Source organism: Emydura macquarii, unplaced genomic scaffold (genome assembly GCF_026122565.2).
Source record: "Emydura macquarii macquarii isolate MOO-44397 ecotype Brisbane River unplaced genomic scaffold, CSIRO-AGI_Emac_v2 contig_3451, whole genome shotgun sequence".
Lineage (NCBI taxonomy): Eukaryota > Metazoa > Chordata > Testudines > Chelidae > Emydura > Emydura macquarii.
The window spans coordinates 3,236,997-3,264,967 of NW_027133588.1; the positions used below are offsets into that span (position 1 = coordinate 3,236,997).

General features: G+C 39.8%; 1 protein-coding gene across 4 annotated transcripts in view; it reads right to left on the minus strand.

Annotated features, from left to right (window-relative positions):
- The window catches only part of TMEM266 (transmembrane protein 266), a 122,172-nt gene that overhangs the window by 55,273 nt on the left and 38,928 nt on the right, over positions 1–27,971 (minus strand). For 2 of the 4 annotated variants that reach the window (XM_067534759.1, XM_067534757.1), the window contains exons 4-7: positions 27,519–27,584; positions 19,543–19,648; positions 17,115–17,303; positions 3,423–3,577 (exon numbers count right to left, since the gene is read on the minus strand). In XM_067534759.1, coding sequence (XP_067390860.1) covers positions 3,423–3,577; positions 17,115–17,303; positions 19,543–19,556 — 358 coding nt within the window. In that variant the 5' untranslated portion in view covers positions 19,557–19,648; positions 27,519–27,584. Of the gene's footprint in view, positions 1–3,422; positions 3,578–17,114; positions 17,304–19,542; positions 19,649–27,518; positions 27,585–27,971 lie in introns of those variants that run through there. The other 2 variants (XM_067534758.1, XM_067534760.1) reach the window with 2 other exon arrangements.

Here is a 27,971-nt window from a genome sequence, read left to right on the forward strand (position 1 = left end):
CCTGAACAAGAGCTGAATCAATGTCCTACAAATTGAGTAGACAATTTCACCACTCTCAATTGTCTTCTCTTCCTTAAAGACATCCAACTGAACATACAGATTTCCTCAAACTGAACTGTAGAAACAAAATGATTGTTTCAGAAACACTACACTGTTCAATGTAGACAGAGTTACAGTAATGGCTATTATTTCTGTGTGAACCTGGCTTGTTGTATTAGTGCAGCCTTACCTCTGAATTTCTTGGGTTTGTAAACTTAAAAAAAAAAAAAAAAATTAATCTTAAAGAAAAAAAAAAATCAAACAAACAAAAAACTAGTCAAAGGCTACGGCTGCTGTCTTTTTATTTTCTTCACTGAACTCCAAAGGGAGCGGTAGATATTCAGAACCTCTAAAAATCACTGCATCTCTCTCTGAGCATTTTCAAATTTGCTGCAATTCTTTTCTGTGCTGTCAAACTATTGGTGCTTTAACACTGCAAAATGATCAAACCCTTATAACAAACAAGGCCAAACAAATTCCCACAAAAGCAGGGCTTCATCTTTGTATTCATTTTCATTATACAACTATGCAAATACTTACATAGGCCCAGATCCAGCAAGCAGATACATTCAGGTGGACTTCTGCACCCATGTGGAGCCCCACTGATTTCAACAGAACTTCATGCAAGTAGTATATAGATACACCTACATGTATCCAATTGCAGGAAAAGGGCTGTAGTAAGTTGGCTTCCCATCATTAGTCACTCCCACCACTATTGGAAGTGGTTTGGCAAAGAGACAGAGGTGCATGGTTTAGAGAACTGGATGCCAGAAACTAAAGAATTCTAATAATAGCTTTGGTAATGAACCACTCCTCTGGGATCTTGGAGAAGTGACTTAATCTACCTTCATTTCTCCATCTATAGAATATAGAATCATAGAATATTAGAGTTGGAAGGGACCTCAAGAGGTCATCTAGTCCAATCCCCTGCTCAAAGCAGGACTAACCTCAGCTATATCGTCCCAGCCAGGGCTTTGTCAAGCCTCAGCTTAAAAACCTCTAAGAGGTTTTATTTAGTTTATGTATGTAAACAGTCTGCCATAAAAAATATGCTACATGCTAAATTCACTCAAGGTCTATTCATTTCTCATTTTCATAATCTGCACTTTTGCGGATACAATTTCCATTGATGACAACAGGAGTTCTGCCCACTGAACAAGTGCAGAGTGCAACTGAGATCTATACTAAGAATCTGAGAGGATAATATTGCCCTGGCATTTTAGCAATCATAGAAGCTTGATTTTTTGTACAATATTTTTGCACATGTAACTCAAAACCATTAAAAACACTCATTTTTAAAAAACCAGATTTCCTCAGTGATTGCAGTCTATAATGTGGATTAATGGCTTTTATTAGAAACAAAATTGGCTGTGATGTACCATAGCACATGCTTAATACACTTGCATATGCTGCTTTCATATACTACAGGGAATCATCATACACTACGAATACATTTTTTAAAACCATAATTGCACACTAATGGCTTTTAAAAGATTAAGTTAAAAGTACACTCTTTGTTTCACATAATTATAGTACTGATGTTAACCCCTCCCACACTTTCCACAATGGGTTAAAAGAACAAAACCCAAGGAAATTAACTTAACAAAAGCTACATGAAATAATGAGAAGCGTGGTGTGTCGGTGGTTTCGGGTCAATGCAGCGCACTGCCATGCAGCAGTTTGAGCTGGGTCTTCATTCCCAGGGCTAGCAAGAGTGGAGAGTAGTGCTGAGGTAGAATGCTCAGCCTCTGAAGGGAACGCCATCTCTTGGTCTGGCACAAACCTCTCTGGCTGAGGCTTGGGGTAGTGGTTGGTGGGCACTGACAGATGTCACATACAGCACTCCTCAGAGAGAAGGAGTGTCTCTTTTTGACATACAGGCCTTTGAGGATATTCTGATGGGAGAACAAAGGGTAAAGAATGCTGGCGATCCCTCTAAAATAGCGTTAGACGTCTCAGACAAACCCACAAAAGCAAAGTGTTTAGGATTCAACCATTAGCTCTTTGGCTTTATTAGCTGTGGAAATTTTAGGCATATACAATGGGCCTTAGGCCCACATCTGACCTATCAAAGTGTCATCACTGAATCTGTCTGTGGTGCTCTCTTAGTACAGCTCTAAAGATTGAATCCCATAACCAATGACCCCAAATGCTTGGAAAAATGTATTTTGGTGCTGCCTCCTGGCTTCCCTGTCCCCACAGGAGTTGGATTAGCAAGGACTGCAGAGCCTCACAAATGGCTGATGGGGTTGTCTGAGGCTGGAGAGGGTGTTTTCATAGAAGTGTTTCAGGTATGCATACATAGTGGTATAAGGGAACCAAGTCAAATACTGGTAGGGTGTAGGGGCCTACAGGGCTTATAAAATAATAAAATAAAATAATAATTACTAAAAACTAGGGCTGCTTCTAACTAATGGGCTCCCTTAATATTACCTTTACATCATTCCATTACACTACATAACCTAGATCTTTGGGACAAAATCCTGACCTCATTGAAGTCAAATGGCAAAGCTCAAGAATTTCACCTTAGAGTTCCTTAAACGTTAACGGTACTTTTTTTTTTTTTTTTTTGCATTTGTGGATGTATCTAAATCCCTTATTATTTCTCTATATATTTTAAGATAATTTCTTTCTGAAATAACACTCTTTAACATTTAGAACAGGAAAACTTGTGGCTGGTGTTCACATTCAGATGAGGTTTGTATGACAGCAAAAAAAAAAGGAGGGAGAGAACAATGAAAGAACAGCTCAGCCAGGAAGCAAAGCAACACAATTAAAAATTGCATGTACCATGGAACCTGTGTAGAGTGAACTCGGTTATAGCAACACTTCAGTTGTGTTGTTATCGGTCTTACAGTATGTTAGTGAAATAGAAGGAAAGCCTTATTTGTTTCAATGCATTGCCAGATACAAATTGCAATTTCAGTTCCAACAAATCTCTCTTTAGAGAGACAAATTACCAAACGAGAGAGCACCAACTGCACCAGCAAAATCTATGCACACCTATTTGCATACATACATGTGAATGAACATCTGGGTAACTATGCATAGAAGTGTCCTTTGGCCTTCACAAATGTGTGTGCAAATTGGAGAAGCTTATCATAACAGGAGTGTGCAGTTTTTGCAGGTGAACAAGATGTGTGTACATTTTTGCAGGTGCATTCTACCTGCATCCTCTGAAAATCTGTCCCACAACGAATTTGCTCTATAGGGAAGGCAGATGGGGAGGACTTCACTATACCAGAGTTCCACTATATTAGAAGTACAGTAAAGGTCATTATCTAACTTTTAACTACTTATATGACCAAATCCCATCCCCCAAGCAAGTTAAATCCAAACATCATTTATCTTTGATCAAAATTTTTAAAAAGCCTGCTACTCACACTGGAGAAGCTTTATATCTATTAGGAGTTCCAGAGTCAGGAGAATCACCACCAACACTACACAGGCTACCAGGAAACTGTTGAGACTTGCACTGAGCAAAAATACCTGCCACACAGCTGCTCGTCTCCCACAGCAGGGCTTTAGCCAGTTAGATCTAAGGAAATAAAACAAGGGGGAGGGGAGAGGGAGAGAGAGAGAGAGAGAAAGGAAGAGAGGGTAAAGAATAATGGACTCTAAATGAGAGAAGTTCTGCTAGAATAGATGCGACCATCAATAAAGTTCAAAGACTTTCCAAATCCCATTTACATTTATTAATCTCTCTGTTAAATTCAGCCTCTTCTCTTATCCAATCTTCTGAATTAATATAGAGCTGGATACTAATTACATATATCCCCTGAAATGACCTGAATTTAATGGGCATCCTTAAATGCACCTGTAATATGGAGGAAGTTCTCTCTGGTCTAGAAGACTCAGCAAGACCCTCTGTTCTAGTCACATTTTTATATCAGGCCCATCACCATAGTATTTGAGTGCCTTCCAACAACGCATTAAGCAATATGACTAACATTTATCATGGGTGGTCCCTTCTTCAATCCCCAAGAAGAAAACATTTCTTGTGTGTTTGTTTCGATGTATGTGCTATATGCTTTTATTTGTGAAGGCCAGGGCGAAGACCCATTTTTTGTAGTTAGATTGGAAAATGATGAAGTTGGTGGTGGTCCCTCTGGGAGTGAGAATTATGGTCTTTGTCCACTACACCACTTAATCTTTGTGATAGGTTGGGAGGGAAAGTTGCCAAAATAGGCATGCAGTTGAGCTTCAACCTACCCTGTGCACCAGAGCCAGTGCCTAAGATGTCACGAAAGGTGGCAGTGGGTGTTTGGAAAGGGGAGGAGTGGCAAGAGCAGCGATCAAGTGGATGCAGTGGTTCTAACACGCTGTGTGAACTAAAATGCTAATACACGGATATTGGTGGTACTTGGGAGAGGGAGATGGCGCACACCACCTCTGAATTACTAATTCTAAATTCAATGGAGGCATAATTCATAGGGGAGTCAAACATATGGAACCCACCCACCCATATCAATATCACACAGTCTTCCCTGATGCATCTATACCCCACATCTTCAAAAATGAGACACAGGGGGATGTCTCAATGCCACCTAAGCACCCCTCAGGGATTTAGAGCTCTCAGGAGGCTCTTCAGAAAGGAGTGTTCAGTGAAATGCTCCTTCTCCCAGTAGATTGATTGCCTAACCCTAAAAGACCTCCCATGCAGACACTTTAAACTTGAAAGAAGATCTGGCAGGTTTTACAGTATATGGACCTACCCTTAGTTCAAATGCATCAAGACTCTGGAGTAAACATCTGAAATCACCAGATATTGCATCTCTGTCTCAAACATGCTGACTAAAAAAATGTGAAACAAAACACTACTATGTGAACCATAAAAGACTGGGCGTACTAAATTTTAAAACTATTATTAAAACAAAAAAATTAAAACACCAGAAAGATAGAAAAAATAGAAAAATTAAAGACACATTCAGGTGGTTGGGAGACGAGGGTGCCGCTAACCTTCTGCCCAACTTTAAGGTGAGACAGTGACAGGCTCCTATAGGAGTGGCATTTAGTCCCTCTCAGCTGGTGGCTCAACCATAAGGCCTCTGGGAAGAAACAGGGTTTTGAGGTAAAACAAGCGGGAAAATCCTCACAGCTGTCTGGGGCACATAGAAAAATTACAACTTGATCACCAGGGGTAAAAATATCTCATAGATGGAAGCTGATGTAGACTCCCTTGTCTTCTGTATCCCGTGTTAGTGTTCACAGCTGCTCCCAGATCTGAACAGCTCGAAAGCTGGTCTCTCTCACCAACAGAAGTTGGTCCAATAAAAGATATTATGTCACCACCCTCGTCTCTCTAATATCCTTGGACCAATACAGCTACACTGTAAACCTGTTTGCTAGGTCAGTCTACAGAACCCGGCTTTGAAAGCACTCTCAATGCCACATGCCATAAGGAACATGACTGAAAAGTGAAGCAAAAGTTGCTCTTTTTGGGGAGAAATTTTTCTCCTCTCTCCCCCCATGCTGTTTTCAGAATTTTTGCTCTTTTGTGGGAAAATTAAAAAAAAACCACAAAATTCTGAAGTTCTTCTATTTAAAGATCTCAAGATGCTTCACAACACAAATAAATTAAGCCTCATTCCCAAGATCCCTGGTAAATCAGCTTAGTACATTTGATTCCCTTTAACAGGCAGGAAAACTGAGGCACACAGAGTTAAGGCAGAGCAGAGAACAGAACCTCAAACTCCTGTTTTCTGGTCATGTATTTTAATGACTACACCATCCTTCTTTTCAATACTCAAGTGCTAATCTTCCAAACTGATATATCAAGACAGACCTTTATGTGGACTGAGACCTTCTGCCATTAGATTTATTGGGTTTTTTAAAAATTAATTTCAAAACAAGATCACATTCTTCACTGTGACTGTTATTTTAGTTTTTCATCATTTTCTGATCAGCCTGCTGGTGGTTGCGTTTTTATTTACATCGAGGAATAGCCTTATTTATTTTCCTAATGTTTCTGTCTTGTTCTCACAACTTTTTTCTGTTCTGTTTCCAGTGTTTGGCTCTTCCTTTTCAAGTAGCTTAACTCTTCTTTTCCCCTTTTTCCTATTCTCAATATGATCAGTAGAGGGCCTACCTACATACTTTTTAAAATTTCCATATTATCAAGACTTCTAAGGACACTGAGCATCTATATAAGATTAAATAGATTACATTACTCAGCATATATACTATATACTGGCACTATAATGATTAACATTATTATTTAATTGTTTAAGTTAGTAACTACTTAAGAAACTAATAATGCATGAAAAATAAAGTTCACCTCTCTAGCTCTGCATTAGCCGTCTTTGCATGTAGCAATATTTTATTCTGTATAAAAGCTTCACAACAAAAGTATCGTGTTATAGTTTGGAAGGCACTGTTCTTAAGGGTGAATTGCAAAGCACTAGCAGGTTTAAGATTCTATATAATTTACAGACTATGTATCTTTATCTTAAAATTACAAACACATTTTAAAATTAAAAACTGGAAAACCACTTGCTCCTTAACTTATTAATAAGGTGCACTTACATATAATCTGTCATTTGAGGATTTCAAGGAATTTTACATGATTAGTTGTCTTTCTCACTTCACATATTTGGATAATTATACAGAGAGGTTCAGCTATTTGCCCAAACTCATGTAGCAAGTCATCTGCTCTGACCACCAGACACATACATAGCAAGCCGGAGGTGAAGATTCTGTGTTACCACCACAATTGAAGACATTGCAAACTCTGAACTCCACAGCAAGGGGGGAAATGGAACCTGGGACTTGGTGTGTGAGTGAAGATGGGACAGCTTTTCTAACATTTTATTTTAAATATGAATTTATTTTTAACACTAAAGCCTCCATATATATCCAACTAATTATTTTGGATCTTTATTATTCACACATACTTTGTAAATCACCTTGAAGTCAATTTCCTGGATGTACCATGAATATTAATTATTTCATTTTTTCTAGCTTTCTCATGTTATAATTTAATCTTCAAGAATGCGATACAAAAGTTCAACCCATTTGAACTGCCTCAAATCACTTTATGTCAGTATAGGCGGTGTTGTATTCCTTCTGGCTAAGGAGAAGAGAGCTGTCTTACAGTCCCCACTGCTACTCCTTTCTGTCAGAGTGGTTGTTGTTCAGCACATCAATGGCTCCTGCTCCATAGACTCTCCAGCATGCACCATGCTGGCGTCATCAAAAACATCAGGAAAAGGGAGAGAAAAACAAGTAAGTGCCATTTTAAAAAAAGTATCTTACATGGATTTGCAAAGTTTTACATGTCTTTGGTCTGCATTTCATCAGGTTTTCCTTATTTTGGGTTTAAAAATATTTTTAAAACTTCCAAACTTTGGAAATCTGTGCAACATACCAAGACAACAGCACTTAGCTGCTCTCCCATCCCAGTGAACCTATCCCCCAGCTAGTGAGTATGAAATCATCACCATCAGGCATGCTGGAACATTACGCTGAGAGGGACATTGATTTGTGTCTGTTTTGAAAAAAAGTTTATAAGTTGGATGCCAGATACCTTCTCTACTATTGTTAATGCAAAAGTCTGCGAGGTGCTTCACAAACAAATATGCTTGACCCTATCCCTGACCCAAAAAGTTCTCAATCTAAATCTTTGACAAAATGCAAACATGGTGGGACATGGAAATAACAGAGAGGAGGGAGGAACAAGGTTTCTATAAAATAAAGATCACAAAAGTTACTCAGCTCAGTTATGCACACAATGGCCTTTTAACAAAATATGTACTTTAAACAGTATTCAAACTCAAACACACACACACACGGTTGAGTTAGGGGAACAATATGCAATTCAGGGGCATTTAGCCTCAATCAACCTTTTATTTTCTCCACACCTTCAGAAATCATGAACACCAATGAACGCTGCACATTTTTTTCTGTCTGCTTTGTTTGCTCGAAATTCTCCCCTCACCTCTAACTATGATCTTATGAACTCCTTTCTTCCTCATCCGCCCTCTCCCTGCCTTTATATTTGAAAGAAAAAGTATTTTAAATGTGAAACTTAAGTCGTCCACATAGCTAGTCTATGTAACTATGATTATATTACTGTTACCTTTGTCCTCCCCCACTTCCTTCTATAGTATATTACGTTCATTTGTTACCTCTTGTCCGAAATGAAACTGCAAGCTCTTTTAGCTATTTTGCTACTAGTAATATAAATAAACGATAAAACAATAATTTCATTTACAATAATTAATCTCACCTATGAATTTCCCCCCTTTCCTTTAACCCAGCAAGCCCCAGCCTCTCTCAGATGAGAATCATTCCCCTCCCACTGTACAAAGCCCCATCCTCTCAACAGATGATTAATCCAGTATTTAATTCTAAAATGGATGCACCTTTAAAATCAGAGTTATTTGCCTCTCCCCCGCCCCAAATCATGAACGTAACATATATTGGAAAGGTGTGTACACACACACACACACACACACACACACACACACACACTCTCTCTCTCTCTCTCTCTCTCTCTCTCTCTCTCTCTCGAAAAGCTGGGCTCCAATTTCAATTTGCGAATGAAAATTTTATTCTAAAAAAGTTAAAAGGATGAAAACATGAAGGTTCTAGTTATGCCTATTAAGTAACAATCTACATAACAATTACTAGATCTGTTTATCGTCACAACACCCATGGGAAGTGGGAAATATTTATCCCCATTTTCCTAATGGGGATCAGAGGCCCAAGAGATTAAGAGGCTTGCCCAAAGTCACATAGGAAGTCTATAATGGAGCCAGAAATTGAAACCAGATCTTCCAAGTCCTAGACTCATGTCCTAACCACTGGACTATCCTTCCCTTAATAAGGAATGTGGTAGGCCTTGAAGGGGAAGGGCAATGTCTAGAGTCAATGACTGAAAAGAAGGGTGTTGCTAGTGGATTAAATCAATTGCTATTGGATAATGAAGTCAGGGGAGTTGATGGAGTTGTGTACTCTTGAGGGAGAGGCTAGGTTTGCTACACTCTAGAAACTTCTGGATGGGGGCATGGCATCTGATAATGCAAACTATTTGTATACAGCTAGCTCTCTGATCTTATTTTCCATTCTTCACTATGCTGAATTCACTATTGGGTTGTTTCTTTAATTATAGTAAATATGAAAGCTGCTGATCAAGACTACAAATGGTTGGTTAGTGTTTGATCATCACCAAACATCAGTAATTTAACATATCTGATTCAACCTGCTTGAAGTTGAAGAAAGTGATAGGAAAGGACCAACTGAAAGAATCAATGCAAAGAATATAGGTAATTCTTCTGAACTAAAATGTAAATATTGTCAAGTTGTTAAGTAGCAAGACAGAGATATATAAGAAGAAAAAGACTGACCCTCCCCCTGACTTACATAACTGTAAAAATAATATACAATTCTCTGCTATTAGAACATTTTAGATTTCCTAGCAGCTTTGCACCTTCATTTAAAATTATTTAGATGGTAGAATACAATAGTATATAGTGGGTTACCTGAAGTTGCTGCTTGGTGGGTACAACACATAAATTACATGTTGTATGCATGTAGCCGGGAGGTGTGGCCTCCCTCAGAGATTGACGGCGAGGGAGAGCCAAATCCCCTCTGGGGGGCAGAGCCTGGGAGTACGGCAACACCTGACCAGAAGCAGGGAAGTGGGTCAAGAAGTATATAAGAGGCAGGCCTTCTCGCTCAGTCAGGGGACGGTGGCTGAAGGAGATGGATGTCTCTCCCTTGGTACTGGGGCCTGAACTGACACCTGACTGTTACCCGGAGGAGAAGCTGCCGGAGCTGCCCACTGCCTGGGGCCCAGAGGAGCCGGAGGAGACCCTGGGACCTGGAGGAGCTACTTGAGCTTCCAACCCCCTACGGGCTGGAGGAGGCCCCCGGATCCAGCGACCTGGAGGAACTGCTCTCTGCGGACGATTCCGAAGAGTTCCCAGACCTGCCGTCGAGTGACGAGGCTGAAGGCTTCCGGAACTTCCCTCGGGCAGAGTTCCCCAAAGAACCGGGGTTCAACGGAAGGGACCAGGTACTATAGGAAGAGGGTGGGAGGGAGTAGCCCAGGGGTAGCCAACTACGGGCCAGCTGAGCTTCGCTCATCCTAAGGCAGCGTGTTTCGGCTGGAGCCCCGCTGACGCAGAGCTGGGACACCCTGTCACTGCCAGGGCCCTGGGCTGGGAGGCAGTGGAGACGGGTGGGCCTGCGTCCTCCTTCCTACCCCAGCCTAGGGATGATCGTCCGCTGAGGGCCAGAGCCTGTTCCCCGCTGTCCGCGCCACTGTGCCTAGCGGCCAGGGCTTTGGGACTGCTCGCCCCTCTGGGGGCTAGAGACTGTTTCCCCCATTGCCTGCTTGCCCTGCCTGAGGGCTAGGCCTTGGACAATCTCCTCGCCCTGCCAAGACCTAGACTGTTTCCCCCCTGCCTGCCCACCCTGCCTAAGGCCAGGGCCCAGAACTGCTTACTCGCCCTATGAAAAGCTAGAGACGACTTCCCGTTTGTTTGTTTTGCCAGCCTAAAGGCCAGGGCCTGAAGCCGGGATTCACCCTGCTAAGGGCAGGAGACGGTCCTTTTTGTTTGTGTAGCCGGGAGGGGTGGCCTCCCTCGGAGACTGACGGCGATGGAAAGCTGCTGGCCCCGCCCCCACAGGGGACCTTTATAATGCATCTACATCACCATCACATAAAGAACCAACAGTATGAATTCTTTCTTTAAATAAAAGTTTTCATACAGAGGGGATTTACAACCTTTCTCTTCTGACAGCTCTGGTATAGTCTCCTCCTTTAGTACAGTATTACAGGTGTGCGAGTGTTTAATGGGAACCCATCAAAAGGTGAACTATGTAGGGTTAGGCATGTGAAACAGCAACTGCGCTTGCTTTGGGGCTTTTATTATACTAGGAATACTACCAAGTATTCAAGTTACATTCACACTGGCCTTTTCCCTGAAATTCCCACCATTGCTACTACCACTGCAGCTCTGTACTGTAATGACTAGCTACTCACAGCAGGTCTACATGGCATCTAGGTTAAGACAGGCAATTGCTTCATTATCTGTATGAATGCTTCCAATAGTTTAGCTTTACCAATGGGAATACTGGTGGGAAATTTTTAGGGAGAAAGGCTAATGTCGATAAGGCTGAAAGGGTCCTGTCCACCATGACACATAGAGAAACAACCTACCAGAGCTAAAAGCATTCACATGAAGACTTTGAATGATCTGGGTCAAAAAAGAATCAGGAAGAAGTTTCTCAATCATGGAACACGTTTGTAACATACTGACTGGGAGTGCAACATTTCATATGTTCTGCAATAAAGAGCAGGTTATTATGCAGAATTTAGAGTGCCAAATATTCAAAGTGAAAAAGAGGGAGAACACTTTCTGCTGCAATGCAGGTCTTAGATTTGGACCAGGGCACACAGAGTAACAGTGATATAGTACTGCACAAGAGAACAAATCATCATTACAGTCTCATTCAGTACATTTTGCTGTTCAGCTTTTGTTCCATCTTTCTGGCCCCAGTTCATGTCTGGCAGTTATGAATAGGTTTTAAAAAACCCCAATAAACCAACCAACCATCACTTTTGTAAATAGAGAGAGAGAGTTCACTGCATGATACAGTTCAGCCTTAAAAAGCTCTCCACCTCATCTCCCTCCTTTGGGCTGGGTTATTCATCATGGATCAGCCTGATATCTTCATGGACCTGCATGAGTTGAACAGAGTAATTGAGAGGCGTGATGTAGGACAGTAAAAGCACTTACAGTATCAAGCGGTGAACCAAGGAAGAAAGGCAGAAACTTAAACTCATTTTAGTTAATGCCCCTCTAAGTCTTGCAGCAAACAACTAAAACGCAAGACAGAAATCAAAATAATAATTCAAAGATTTGGAAAAAAACAGAAATGATGAAGAATCTAGCACCACCGGATGCAAATATAGAAGCCAGACTAAGCTGTGTCTAAAGGAGCAAATCTATCACATTCTTGATGTTTTACAAATAAAAAAAGAAATGAGATAAAAAAACAAAATGAAAATGAGGAAGCAATGTAAAATGCCAGAGAGAATGGAATGTTTAAATCCGTTATAAGACAATAGGAACAAGGATGAAAAATAAACGTAGAATAAGAATACTGAACATGTCAAGAAAAGCAATAAAAAGAAATAGCAACACAAAGAATAATGAAGGAAAACACCACACAACATTCCATAGTAGTAACAGAAGTATTTTGGGTTGAAGTACTGTAGTGACATGCAGCTTTGCACAGCTGCTATGCAAAATCTTCCATAGTATGTCACTACTATAGCTCTGATCTTGTAAAGACTTATGCACATGCTTAATATTTACATACTTTATGACATACACATACAATTATGCATGTCCATAAGATCTTGTAAGATTAAGGTAGTTATTGTTTCAGTTAACACAATACCTGTGATCTTGTGAGTAATGTACTGCTTTCTGTATGCCACAAACTTAAACAAAAGCTTTTATAGATTCTAAAAAGATACGAAGCATGTTATGCAGAGATATTTAATATGCAATTTCATATCTTGGAAAAAGAAAACATTCCTTTACCCCAAAACATCACGTCTTTATTACAAAACAGAAATAACTAACAGACCACTAAAAGCACGGAAATGGTCCAAGCAACAGGAGAAGATGGAATTACCTCGCATGGTCCACCATAAGATAGAGAACAAGAGGTTTGAAGAAATGTACGTTCCCCAAGCTCAGTAACTGTAGGAGAGGAATTCATTCAAGAGAAGAGAAACATGACGGACCTATTTTATAAAAGTACAGGCTATGCCACCTTGTGTCAGAGGGCTAGTCTACACTTACCTCTGAGATTCGGCGGCAGTCGACCGGCGTTACGCAAGCTATGCAAAAAACTTGCGTAACTCCCATCGACTTCTCTGTTTCTGTTCTGCACACTGTCTTCACTGCACTGCGCCGGTTCCCGTTGACACAGCGCTACTCCACTTGAGAAGGTGGTCTTAATACGTTGATTTCTGGATTGACTGAGTGGGTCTTCACTGACCGCTCAGTCGATTCAGAGAAATCAATCTGATGGCGGCGAATTTGCCGCCGTCAGTGAAGAAGTAGCCAGAGTTACCTCAGTTCATCATAATAGTAATGGTGAACAGAGTACAAGACTTCTGGTAAAATCCTGACGCCAGTTAACTCAATGGTGAAGCTCCCAGACTTCACTAGAGCCAGTATTTCACCCTTTGACTTTATTAATCTTATTTTATTAAAGTGATTTTACTGTGGGTCATCTGCAAACAGTGGAATCAGGTCATTGTGGAATAAAATAAGCCATGCTGTAGACTATGAAAAGGACTTTGATTAGAAAGAGAAGAAATTTTGAAAATATTCTAAGACTGAGAGATCTAGGTGCAAGAATCCTGAATCACATCTACATAAATATGCACTAAGGTGACCAGATAGAAAGTGTGGAAAATCAGGACAGGGGATGGGAGTAATAGGCACCTATATAAGAAAAATCCCTGAATATCAGGACTATCCCTGTAAAAATCGGGACATCTGGTCACCCTAATATGCACTGACATTTCAGCTGGAAAAGGGGAGTGAAGCAGCATAAAGATGTAACCCAGTCTCAATTCTACACTTCACATCTGGAGAAAATTGCCAAGAATGCTGCACAAGAAGAAGAAATCATTAAGATAAACATAGGAAAGTAAAATAAAATATAAAGTAAAAAAAAAAAAAATATATATATATATATATATATATATATATATATATATATATATATATATATATATATATATATATATATGAGGCCAGAGGCACTTTATTGCTGTTTCCAGATACAAAAAGGTCAAGCCCCAGTCCACTGAATTGATTTACAATAATTGAGGGTATTTCAGGGTGCAGGGTCCATTCTTCTTAATCCAACTTCTGCCATGTAAGTCTCATCTCCCTGTGGCTGGGCAGTCCACAGAGACAGGAAATTTTACTTGGCCCAGGACAGAAGTTGATTTTTATTCTCCTTGCCTCAACACTCTGCACTTGCTCTAGCTACCACCTGCAGAGTGGTATTTTTGCCAGTTATGTGCCAGGGACTGCTACAATTTGCCATATGACCTGTATTCCTTTCCATAGTGTCTGGCAGAAGTCAGGATTGTAAGTAGATTTTCAATGAAAATAGCCTCAGCTTTCTGTAACATTTTCTATTGTATCTTTAAAAGAGCTGGGAATGGATTTGCCTGAGCATAAGCTCTGGGTCACTCAGGAAGGTACAGGCCTGAGGTTCAAAGAAGGACTTTCACAGAAGCTCTACCTTTCTCCTGCCTGGGAAGTACATAGGCCACATGAGGGTGTGTTTTCCTTGGAGGTGGCAGCCTGGGAATCCCAGGATGCCTGTTATAGAGGCAGCAGGAAGAGGGAGCTAGACCCAAAGACATCTTGCTGCAGTCTCTAGTGTTGGCAGAGTCTGTGCTGGGTCCAGTGACTGAACTTCACAGCTGGGAGCATAGCCGCTGGCCTGGATTATTGGGACGTATGTGCAATTTACCATCTGGTATACTGCCCCTCGGAAGTCATTCCCATCATGGAGACGGGGGTGGGGGAGCTGCTTGCCCCTGGAGCCGGCTATTCCAATCCTTCCCACTTCCTTTCCTGTGTGGGGAAGGGTGGACTGAGGTAACCCTGCCCAGATTGGGCTAATAGAAGGAAGCTGCACTCTGCCCACAGAAGAGCCAAGCTCTCCAAAAAAACACTAGGAAAGAGGGTGAAACAGACAACACAGACCTTTGCCTTTTCTCAGCCTAGATCACTCCCTGACACCTACAGGGGCACCAGCCGCTGCAAATGCCTCAGAAGAGGAAGCACAGTTGAGGGAGCAATCTTCCCACAAGGCAAATGAAGTCTTGGGACACTGCTGGGAATTACACAGACATTTTTCAACCAAAATGCTAGTCAGAAATTTGAAATAAAGCCTGGAATTTTCCACAGAAAAGCAGACTCGGGCATTTCCTTGCTGCCCTTGACTGGCTGGTCTGTTTCTGTACCCAGGCTGCCAGCAGGCTGAAGTACCTATTGTAACAGATCTTTGGACTGAAGCACAATGAAGAATGGAGCTTCAGATGGTAAAATCTGTAGCTACTAAGGCTGAATTCTTGCACTAAACTTGTTTTATATTTATCCAAAAGCAGTATAGCCTCAGGCTTACACCTGTATACTCAAATTAATTATAAAGTGCCTCTTCAGACACACATGGTGTTGCATCATATTTATATAACCTAACTGTAATTTATTTCCCCTTGTTTGGAATTTCTGAAGATGTCTCATGAAGTCCAATTTGGAAAAAAATTAATGGCAAGAGCTTTCCCCTCATTTTGCTTCCTGACTGCAGCATGGAATACCTGCTGAGTGTAGATCAAGGATGTCTCATCTTTGCTGATTTCTAAGTGTATATTAAAACATATTAAATTGTTAATAATTTGAGGCTTATATAAACTTTTTTATGTCTTCATCTTGAAGGCTTAGGATGACTGACTGTGAAGTGTTTTTAGACAGATCTTACAGTAAAAGTAGCTATATACATTTGGTATGATATAAAGTGAAATAGTAATGAACAGTAGCTATATAATCTGAAGTTGGGCTATTGGGCTCCTTATCACAGGTGATCCTAGTTTTCTATAGATTCACATACTGAAGGAGGACAGCTTTCCAAATGCGTCACTGTGCAGTCATTGTACAACAACATGCACTGTTTTGTAATAAATGTGCAATTAACGGTGACAATTACCATAAGTAAAATGTGTATTCATGCTATTTGCTACCTGTAAATTACAGTGTAATTTTGACTTGTTAACTGTCCTTTGTAAAAGGCTCAGTTTGGCCTTCAGATCAACAGACATTCCATCCATATGTCTGAAGGCAGAACAGAGCCTTCTATGGTCATTTTTCTACACCCCCCAACCATGGGTATTCCTTGTCTTTAGACGTTGAAGGTGCTAGGTTTGTTAAATTTTTAAGGTAGCTACTTACAAACAGCTATTTATAAAAGTAATGCGTCTAGATAAAGTGCTTTGCCGTTCTCATATATATGGTTATTCAGTATTAAACATTCTTTTAGTACCTCACAGTTGAAGAGTAATATTTAGCAAGTGTTTTAATTCTCTCATTTCCAAAGACATTTTCTAACAAATACAATGAGCTCGATTTGAACTCCCTATATAAACGGAGCCAGAATGGGCACACATGTTCCATCAGAACAACATTATTCGGCATATATATTCTGATTAGCAATAGCCTCATTCATAGCCTACCGAGATCAAATTACTTTGCTAGAAACAGAAATAATCTGCATGAGGTTTAGGAGGTTGGGTTGCACAGTCAGAATCACCAGGTCAAGAAATGTACACAGAAACACGTGGACCACCATCACTGACCCCTGCATCTCACCATGGAACACTCTCCTGAGGCACCTGTCACAGTGGGCCTATGAAATGGCTTTTCTGCATTTTTTTTTTTTCAGGACAGAAGAGCCAAAAAAGTCAGGGCAAAAGACTCAACTTAGGGCTTGTTTATACTTGAAATGCTACAGCATTTCTGTATCACTGTAGCACTTCAGTGTCAACGCTGATAGGAGGGGTTCTCCCATCACAGCAGGTAATCCATTTCCCTGAGAGGCAATAGCTAAGTTCTGTCGACCCAGCACTGTCTACACCAGAGGTTAGATCGGCTTAACTACATCTGCTAAAGGATGTGGATTTTTCACCTACTAGTACTAGCTACTTTTACTATAAGCGCTATCTAAAAACACTTCACAGTAAGTCATCCTGAACCTTCAAGATGAAGGCCTAGCTTGTTAATGTGGACCAAGCCTTAGTGTTTTCTCTCTGAAAGCAGTTTTCTAATATGCACTGTGTTCACATGGTAGCCAAAAATTATTGCAAGGAGTCTGAAAAGAACTAATAATAGCTACATTAGAAAAAGTTGCTTTTAGAATGGAGTCAAGTGAAATTGGCTGGCCTTCTCCATCTCATCGCTTTCCCTTCTGTAAACAATGAAAATCCTTTCAGATATATTTATAAACAAAATTATATCCTTTGCACTTACCCTTCTCTTTGGTACTCCTCATCCAAATTGGACAAAAGCTGGGACCCTGCCACCGAGAGATCAAGCGCAGCAAGGGGTAAATCTCGGTAAGTGAAGTTAACGAGTTGTACAGGAGCTAAGCTTTTGGTCTCCTCTTCTACTTGTTGTGAAATGATCTCAACTTCTGAAACTCCACCTTCTATTGTAGGCCTAAACAATAATAAATAAGCAAATGGAAAAAATATAAACAGTACTGAATGGGAAACTTCCAAAAGTAGCAGGACTAAAATTTACTTTAATAAAAGAAAAAGGCTCGATTACTGGTATTCATATGGCATTGTTGATAATACATATGAAGAAATGTTATATGGGTCCAAAATCTATCCTCATCTATGAAAGGTCACTCTCACTGAGGTTAATAGGAACCTCACATGCACATGAGGGCATAATTTGATTCAGACAGCAAGACTGAAGCCGTTTCATGCACATAAAGTATAAACATAAATATTCATCTAAACACACAAAGAAACAAATTATGAACTAGGTAGCAAAGTACAATTGCAAACTAGAAAAGGGAGTCAATGAAAAGAAGGCATGTAGTTACATGAATTAAAACCCCCTCCTTTTTGTGCTGAGATCAATGAACAATGCTCAAACTTTTTACTGACCAGTATATAAATCACTCTAAGGTAATATATAGATTTTATTGCCCTTCACTGAATACCTCTGGTCGACATTTAGAATAGTTCTGAACGCTGCCACCTCTTGCCCTAATCAACCAGAGAAAGGGTTACTAATGGTCTAGGACTTGTAAGGACAGTTACAGAGTAAGAACATGAACAAAATTATAGGAGGAACCCAGAGAATTACAGGAGGAACCGATTCTTCCCACCTGTATATGCTTAGAGCATAATTTTAAAATTGGTTATGTATTTTCTGTCCCTCCTAATTTTAATGGGAACTCCGTGCACACACGCAAGGGCAGAATCCAACCATGCACGTACGTCTATATCACTTATAACAAGATACCACTTACAGAAAAAATAAGTTATTGCCAGCTACTTAATATAGAGTGTATGTGATGTACATATGTGTAGAGGGTTTCGTACATGTAGAGGGTTTGCCCGTCAAGTCCCAGCAGGGATAGATTCTTTGCAGATTCCAGTGAACGTCTCCCTTTCCATTTGACTCGCATTGTGGCATAACCATAAACCTCTTTAATCCAAGAGGGCTTGTTAACTTCTGAAGAGATGCCAGGCTATTTCATTCAGGTTTTCTACAGATAGGTGTGATGGTTGGGAAGGTATTTTTCTTCCATAGGAATACAGTTAAAAATACTTAATTTGCAGCTTTCCTCTCTTACTCGACTGCAAAGGTTCCATTGATTTTTTTTTTTTAAAGCTTATTAAAATCCTCCAGTTATTCAACCAACCTGAATAAGAGTTGATCTTCTCAGAAAAACTGAATAATTTAGAAGAACTCTGGCCTAAATCATGTGTCTTGTAAGAGTTTGGAACCAGGAACATAAGACAAGGATGAAGACAGACAAAAGTCTAAATTGAAGAGTTGGGAAAAGATGGTATTGCTTCGAGCCTAAGGGAGTAGAACTACTACATGGATTACATGGGAAGATCACTTTAACAATGTGAAGACACTATTATGACTGAAGGATAAGGCTGGGAAAGACCTATGATTGTTTCACACAATCACAGAAATTAGAGGTGGCAAAGACCCTTTGGGTCATCCAGCCAGTGTCCCTTCCCAAAAAGTATATATTTTTATTTAGTTCTTTGTCCAATCTAATTTTACATGTCTCATGGAATGAGACTTACCACTTCCACTGAAAATTATTTCACTGTCTAAAAGATCTAATTAGGAGATTTTTTTTGGTATTTGACCAGACTTTTCTCTTCTTTGATTTAATGCTTTTGTTCCACAGAATATCTGAAGATGCTGGTTTCTAGTCTGGGAGTGGACCACAAGCCAACTGCCAGAATTTCAGAACAAACTGTGAAAAGAGTTAGAGGCACCCTTCCAGCTTCCAATTTTGTTTTTTTAACTTTTTGGACTCTTAAGTAGATTAAATAAGCACTAGATAATGAAGTGACTGAGAAAAAGCAAATGGAAGTGTTGAGAAATAGTCTTAACAAAGGCTTGTTGTCAGAAAAACAAAAATTTAGATAGACCTGAAAATAATTAGTTCTTGGTCATTCTCTATTAATAATACTTCAGAAAAGTTTACCATATTAATTTTCTTGTTGCACTAATTCAGGGTCTGCAGAAAACTGAGCAAATCCTGCATCTCTTACCCAAAATTTAAAATTCCCCTCCCAAAGACACCGATGCAACCTCCTTGGGATCTGAAGAATTTGGCACAGAGTATTTTGTGTGAATGGGATTTGACTCATTGAACAGAAAAGCATTTGTAACTTTCTCATATGGTACTTACTGGGGATTGGTCATGTTGGAAGATGCAAATAAATCAGCAGTTGTTCCAGTATTTAACTAAATTCAGCTCCTCTGCAGACAATTTTCAGCATTTCAAGGCAAGGTTTCTACAAGAGGTAAAACAATTATCTAGAACTCAGTTGCAGTTAGTGTACATATCTCAGTTAACATTCATTTTCATATAATGTAGTTTGTACAGCAGTTTTATTTCCCACAAATGTCACCCCCCCTTATTTTTTTGGTGGTGCTTCTATTCTGGGTTAAGAATGCCTCATCACAGAACTGCAAATGTATTGTAATTTTACATCCCCCATGTGCACACCCCCTTACCCAATTACTTCTGTGGGATTTGTGATGCTAAATCCCTTAGCATCTTTAGAGAAGCTCTTCTTGGTCTTAACTCACACTCTCATGCATAATGGTCTGTCTAGTATGTAGAGAAAAATTTTACCTATCAAAGCCACTACTCTGTTTGACATAATGAGTAATCTTTGCTCAAGGCCAAACATACGGCTGTGCATTTGTGCTGTATGACAGGAGTGAGGTCCAACCCCAGAACTGAAGTGGACAAGCTCACTAGAATGAAGCCATTGGCAGCAGCTGATGTGCCTTGCTATCACAAGCACTAAAATTCAGCTGTAAATCTTAAGAAACAAAGTAAAAATCCAAAATATAAATCTAAACAAAACAAGCTACTGTCCTTTTAAATTAAGTATTTGGGAAAATGTAGTGATAAAGAATAAAAATGAGTGTAAATGACATAATCAGAGACTTTTAAAAGTTATTTCCAGGCTCATGCAGTGCATGTAATTAGCCACAATGAAGTTAAGGAGATAGTTGGTGAAAGACAAAAATGTACTCTTATTAATTAAGAGTACATCATAATGAGTGCAACACAAATGCATGAGGTCAGGATATAATTGACATTCACATTGAAAAATTGTCATTATTGTACTAAAATGTCTCCTGAATTTTAAACATTGCCTGAGCCAATTACAAGTTCCAACATTAAAAGCATTTAAGTATCCTAGCATTCTTTTTCCAAAAATACATAAAATAAGTAAAAAAGTTACAGGATATGATAAAGATGTTTAATATATTGACAGTATGGCCCTCAGAAATCACTTAATATCATCAGACAATTAGCCTAAAGTTGCACTACTAGCATAGCAATTTCCAAAGCATTATTTCATATACTGTATGCCTGTAACACAATAAAAGCCAGTTAATTCATTCTTAGATTGTCTATATGCTTGAGGCTTTGTATTGTGAAGCTTGTAGCTTCCTAAAGCTTCTACCTTTTGAGCTGAAATTTTCTAATATGATTTTTTCTAAAGGAAAGTTTGATCAAAACCCCATCCACTGTTTTTGAATGATGGGAGGATAAAAGAAAGGAGAGTCTACTATTGACCACCAAATCAGGAAGAGGAGGTGGATGAGACATTTCTAGAACAAATAATATCCAAACACAAGACATGGTAGTAATGAAGGACTTTCACTACTCGGACATCTTTTTGAAAAAATAATATGGTAAAACATAACATTTCCAATAAGTTATTGGAATATATTGGGGACAACATTTTGTTCCAGAAAGTGGAGGAAGTAATGAGGGGGACAGCCATTTCAGACTTGATTTTGACCAACAGGGAAGAATTGGTAGTGAATCTGAAAGTGGAAGGCAATTTGAGTGAAAGTGATCATGAAATTATAGATTAGCTAAATTACAGATTTCATGATTCTAAGAAAAGGAAAGAGTGAGAGCAGAAAAATAAGGATAGTGGATTTAAAAAACAGACTAACAAACTCAGAAAACTGGTAGGTAAAGTCCCATGGGAAGAAAATCTAAGGGAAAAAAGGAGTTCAGGACAGCTGGCAATCTCTCAAGGAGACAAATTAACGGCACAACTGCAAAGTATCCCAATGAAAAGGAAAGATAAGAAGAATAGTATAAGTAATAAGAGGACACTAGGGTTCCATCATGAGCTTTCTAATGACCTGAAAATTAAAAAGGAATCCTACAAAAAATGGAAACAAGGACAAATTGCTAAGGAAGAGTACAAAAGAATAGCACAAGCATGTAGGAACAAAATCAGAAAGTCTAAGGCACAAAATGAGTTATACCTGTGTGATGCTGGCAGACCAGGTACCAGCTCATGCCAGAGCCCCAGGCCAAGTCACTTATTTATCAGGATAGATCAAAGTGATTATTATTTGAACAGTGCTAATTACAAAACAAGTGGTCCATGTGGGTGATGATCAGAGGTCAAAGACTCAAAATGCATTTCTCATTCTCTGTCATCAAAGGAAAAGCCCATGTAGGTAGTGACACTGTCAGCTTGTTTTCTGTGAGAAGAAGCTATAAATATGGATTCAAGGAAAGATCCTGGATTTCTGGACTCTTATAGGGAAGTGTACCAGATGCAAAGTGGAGAGCTCCAGAGACAATCTGGGTACCCTGAAAAGATTTTTGGGAAACTGGCAGTTTATTACATCATTGCCACTATTTGGAATTACAAACTATGACACATGTCCATGTATTTTACCTGCTTTAATCTCTTAATAACTCTCATTTCCTTTTCTTAGCTAATAAACCTTTAGTTGGTTTAAGATAGAATTGGCTACCAGTGTTGTCTTTGGTCTAAGGTCTAGAATACCAACTGATCTGGGGTAAGTGACTGGTCTCTTAGAACTGGAAGCAACCTAAATGTGATGTGATTTTTGGCGTAAGTAACCATTTTATCACAAAGTCCAGTTTGCCTGGGTGGCAAGATAGGCTGGAGAGTCTAAGGGACACAGCCTAAGGGGACTGTCTGTAACTCCATGGTAAGACTGGTATAGTGATCCAGGAGTTTATGTCTGTCATTGGCTTGGTGAAATCTAATTATAGAACACATCCCCAGACTGGGGTGTCTACTCTGTTTTCTGGCAGTCTGTCCTGAGATAGGCACTCTCAGTCATGAGCCACTCCAGACAGCGTGACACCTAGCAAGAGACATAAAAGTCAATAAGAAGAGGTTCTTTAAATACAAAAGGAGCAAGAGAATGATTAAGGAAAGCGTAGGTACTGTATTTAGTGGAGAAGGAGAGCTAACAATGGATGACATCAAGAAAGCGGAGGCGTTTAATGCCTGTTTTGCTTCAGTATTCACTAAAAAGACTAATGGTGACCAGACACTCAACACAATTAGTATTAACAACAAAGGGGAAGGAATACAAGTCAGCATAGGGAAAGAGCAGGTTAAAGATAAGTGCAAAGTATTTCACTTAAGAAGGAAAAAATAAATGCACAAATATAAAATGGGGAATAACTGGCTAGGTGGTAGTACTGTTGAAAATGATTTAGGGATTATTGTGGATCACAAACTGAATATGAATCATACCCATGATGCAGCTGCGAAAAAGGCTAATATCATTCTGGAATGTATTAACAGGAGTGCCATATGTAAAACATGGGAGATAACTGACCTGCTCTACTCAGTACTGGTGAGAACTCAGCTGGAGTACTGTGCCCAGTTCTGGGAGCCACACTTTAGGAAAGATGGTGACAAATTGGAATGAGTGCAGAACAGAGCAACAGCATGATAAAAGGTTTAGAAAACCTGACCTATGAGGAAAGGTTAAAAAAACTGGGCATGATTAGTTTTCAGAAAAATTTAAATGGGGGGGGAGGATCTGATAGTCTCTAAATATGTTAAAGGCTGTTATAAAGAAGGTGGTGATCAATTGCTCTCCATGTCCACTGAAGGTAGAATAAATAGCAATAGGCTTAATCTGCAGCAAGAGAGATTTAGGTTAGATATTAGGAAAAAACTTTCTAACTAGAAGGGTAATTAAGCTCTGGAATAGGCTTCCAAGGGAGGCTGTGGAATCCCCATCATCAGAGGCTTTTGGACAAACGTGTCAGGACTGATTTAGTTGATCCTGCCACAGAGAAGAAGGCTGGACTTGATGACATCATAAGGTCCCTTCCAGCCCTATATTTATATGGCTCTCTTTTGTGGCTGCAGTTTTTGGGCAATTCTGAAGTATTTATATTGTGGCAGTACCCAAAACATGCTAGGCACTTTTCAAACAGACATAGACAGTTCCTGCCCAAAAAGAGTGTACAATCTTAAAAATTATATGCTAAGACAATCACTGTTTTATTTATTTATTTTGCTGTTAGCATGAATCTGGGATCATTTTGAGGACTTTTAATTGACTGACTTTGGTATTGTATGGTTTTTATGTTCCCCTTTTCCTCTGTTTTCTCCTCTAGTTTTGTTTGTCAAGATTAATCAAACGCCTCTTATCATAATAGTGTTAAAATATACAATTAAAATACAGCGAAGAATTTAAGTATCTTTTTAAGACTAATACTTGTAATTTTTTCCCTCGTAGAATCATAGAGTTGGAAGGGACCCAAGGAGGTCATCTAGTCCAACTCCCTGCTCAGAGCAGGACTAACCTCAGCTAAATAATCCCAGCAAGGATTTTGTCAAGCCGCAGCTTAAAAACCTCTAAAGATGGAGATTCCACCACCTCCCTAGGTAACCCATTCCAATGCTTCACCACCCTCCTAGTGAAAAACTTTTTCCTAATCTCCAACCTAGACCTCCCCCCCTGCAACTTGAGACCATTGCTCCTTGTTCTGTCATCTGCCACCACTGAGAACAGCCTACCTCCATCCTCCCTGGAACCCCCTTTCAGGTAGTTAAAGGCCGCTATCAAATCCCCCCTCATTCTTCTCTTCTGCAGACTAAACACGCCTAGTTCCTTCGGCCTCTCCTCATAAGTCTTGTGCTCCGGCCCCCCTAATCATTTTTGCTGCCCTCCGCTGGACTCTCTCTAACTTCTCCACATCCTTGTTGTAGTGGGGGGCCCAAAACTGGACACAATACTCTAAATGCAGCCTCACCCATGCCAAATAGAGGGGAATGATCACTTCCCGTGATCTGCTGGCAATGCTCTTACTAATGCAGCCCAATATGCTATTAGCCTTCTTGGCAACCAGGGCACACTGCTGACTCATATCCAGCTTCTTATCCACTGTTACCCCCAGGTCCTTTTCTTCAGGTTCAGTCTGTTCTGCGCTTTTTAACCTGAAATTTGTTATGTACATAGACCCAGCTGGTTTAGACCAGTGGCAAAGACGTTTCATGCAGATCTCGGTTTAGAGCCCAGACTTGTTCCTTCTTACTGGCATTGACACCACTGTGGGGAAAGTATGCTCACCCTGGGATGGAATGAACAACTCACACTGTTCTGTAGCAGGCTACTCTGATAGCACCAATGACTCCAGAGGCCAACTCTCCTTAGCTGAAAGAATAGTTACCATGACACGAGGAGGTTACAAAGGTAAGGCAAGTAAAGTGGAGGGGAACAGGGAGGAAGAAATCAAGACTCCAAGCGACTCAATGGAACCCTCCTCAAGGAGAAAAATGGCAAAAGTGAGTAATTTTTGGTTCAGATCACTACAGTTTTAGCTAAAACATGGAATTAAAAAGGGAGACAATTATATATAACTAAGCAGGCCTCACAGTTAAACCCCTCAAACTGGACATAGATTGTATATCCTGAAGGGGTTCTGTTCATTCATGCTTCACTTCTGGACTTGAAACTGTCAACAGAAACCTCCCAAGAGAAACATTGTGGTTTGCAAGTAATTTGTCTCTCTGTCCTCTTCTCTCTCTGTCTGCATGTTACATCCCAAGGCCTTCCTGCAAAATTCCTTTACAGCATTATAAAATCTTTTATGTTCATTAGGAAATTTCTGTAACTGAACATTGTTTAAACGTAACTAGGAGCAGCAGGAAGATTTAATTCCTTTGCCCTTATCTTTTGCTTACTTTCCTGGAGGCTATAGCACAGGCAAAGACTGGTGATGCAGCTCCCTCCCTGACAATGGGAAGGGGGAGAGGCATGGTACAGAGACCACCCCTAAGGACGTGCCTGAAACACTCTCAAGAGGTTGAAACTTTTGTAAACAGACCCTTCCCCACTGTCCCAGCCAACACTCTGCAGAGGAAGATGGTTTGATCTCCTTTGCTTTCCAAGGGAAAGTGCTGGCACTTCCAGTTTTTCTCCAAAGAAGAATTCAAGCCAGATAGCACATGGTGTATAACATCAGCGCTTAATTTGTACTGAAAGAGGTGCTGGGGCTCAAGCAATTTTTTTACTTTCATAAATGACACAGCAAGCCCAGAGGTGCCGGGGCTCTGAATTGCCAAGCCTTGGCACAAATTAAGCACTGCTTAACATGTTTCCATGTGATGTCATTTTGTTAGAGATAAATAATTCTGTTCACTCTCTGGAATAACCAGTGTTTGCAGTGAGGGAAGATATAAGAGGAACATAGTTTCCCAGGTTATAATAAACCGAATTAGTTTCATGAGATGATACAATGGAAAAGAAAGAGAATTTCCCTTAAAGGTCTCCCATGCAAGCTGTCGGTAAAGTATAACAACGTAGGGGCATTCACTAGGCTGAAATCATTAAAATACTAGTCTGCACTTATTGAGAGAAGGTCTGGAGCCAAGACACAGGCTACAATTTGATGTGAAGCATGATTTTATCATCCAGCCTTCCTAATCTTACATATAAAATGGAAAAATCAGATTTGTGGGTTAAGTCTCTAGTTCATAAAGCATAGATTCCCTGGAATCATAAATTCAAATCTCAGCATGTTGACTCAGTCCTTCACCCTTCTGGGGTAGATTAATTAAATTCTATACAGTTCACTGTGTGTCCTTCTCAGATGAGTCCTTCTTAAAATTTCCTGTCTGCTCTGCCTGGATATTATATATGCTGTGGTACTAGAGTAGGGGTTTATGCTGGTGCTGTTACCCAGAACTCTTCCCTATTTGAATTACTTTGTTAATCTTTATGGATTGCTTTCCATATTATTGGCCATACAGTGCACTAACTGGCTGTTGACTTCCAAACAAGAGGTGGCTGCGTTTCAGTGGGACTATATGCATATGCAATAGTGTGGAAAGTGCTTTGGGATGAAAGGTGATACATAAAAATAAAAAGTGTGCAAGAATGTGTGTATATATTGCACACCCAGATTGTAATTACAAAAATTCAAGATTAATCTTAAAAATCTGTACCCTGGTATTTTTTCATTACAAACAGGATATTTTATTACACAGACTTACCACATATATGCAAATACAACAAGCTATGTGTGCACTGCAAAATTAAGAAGGGGGAGGAAGCGAGGGAGAGAGAGAAGGAAGGACAAGGGGAGGGGAACGTGCAGTTTAAACATTCTGGACCAAAGTCTGTGCTACCTTGTACTCTGTGTGACTGAACTGAGGTCACTGTATATCAAGAGCACACAGTTCCAGGTTATTTATTTTTATATATTTATTCACATTCCTTTAAAAGTACGTGTCACACTACTCTAGGTTCAAAAAAATACACAAAAGAAATGGAAATCTAAAACAGAACTACTTACCTGACCAAAGCAACCACATTGCACAACAAAATTTAACCTCCACTACCAGCTACCCCATATCCCTCCTCACACCACCTTTGCAAAACCTTGGGAAAAATGGAAAACCCTGGCAGCATGTTCTGAAAGTGAACAAATTCAGCAATATTAAAGTAAGAGCTGGAGCGAATGCCAGGAATGCTAAGGGTTGTTTTACAGGGTTTTTTTATTTCTATTTTTGAACTTCTCTGTGACTTTGAAGCATTTACATGAAAAGAAAATAAAGTGGAAAGTTTTTTACTAGAAACATTAAGATCTAATCTTAATCTGTGAATGAAAACTATACCTAAATTAAATTAAAAGGGAAGTGATGGGAACATCAAACCCATCACTCTTGCTAACCCTGTTAGCCAAACATAAGTAAGTCATGGAGCTACCTAGAAGCCTAGAAAGTCAGGGAAATGGATGGAGTCATCATAGGAGAGAAGGGAGTGGTTAATCACCTAATAGTACTGCTCTGGGACCATTCAAAAAGAAAGGAATAGAGTGGCTCCACCTACCTCTGCGTATGAACCACAGATGTGTCAAAAAACTTCATGATCAACAGCATGGAAATTAGAAGACAGCTTTAAAAAAAAAAAAAGAAAGAAAGAAAGATCAGTATGGGCGTGACCTTCACTCACTGTCAGGAAGAGATCATTAACTAGCACTATTAGTACAATTTATGTACCTTACTAGAACCTGAAATGCTATTGCTTGGAGTCAAGAAATCCTGAGAATTCTGGATGCTGTCTGATTCACCCTATTATAATCTTCTCCATCAGCCCAAATAAAGGTTCAGAACAGGTCCATAGTTGGAAACATTTTCCACACCAAGTGATAGTTTCTTGATCAAATGCCTCAAAAATGTTTCCTGAAGACAGAAGGGAGGCTGCACTTCTGAAGGGAGGTACTAGGCATCTCCACTGACAGAGAACACAACACTTCCTTGCTGGCATTCCCCAGTCAGGAAA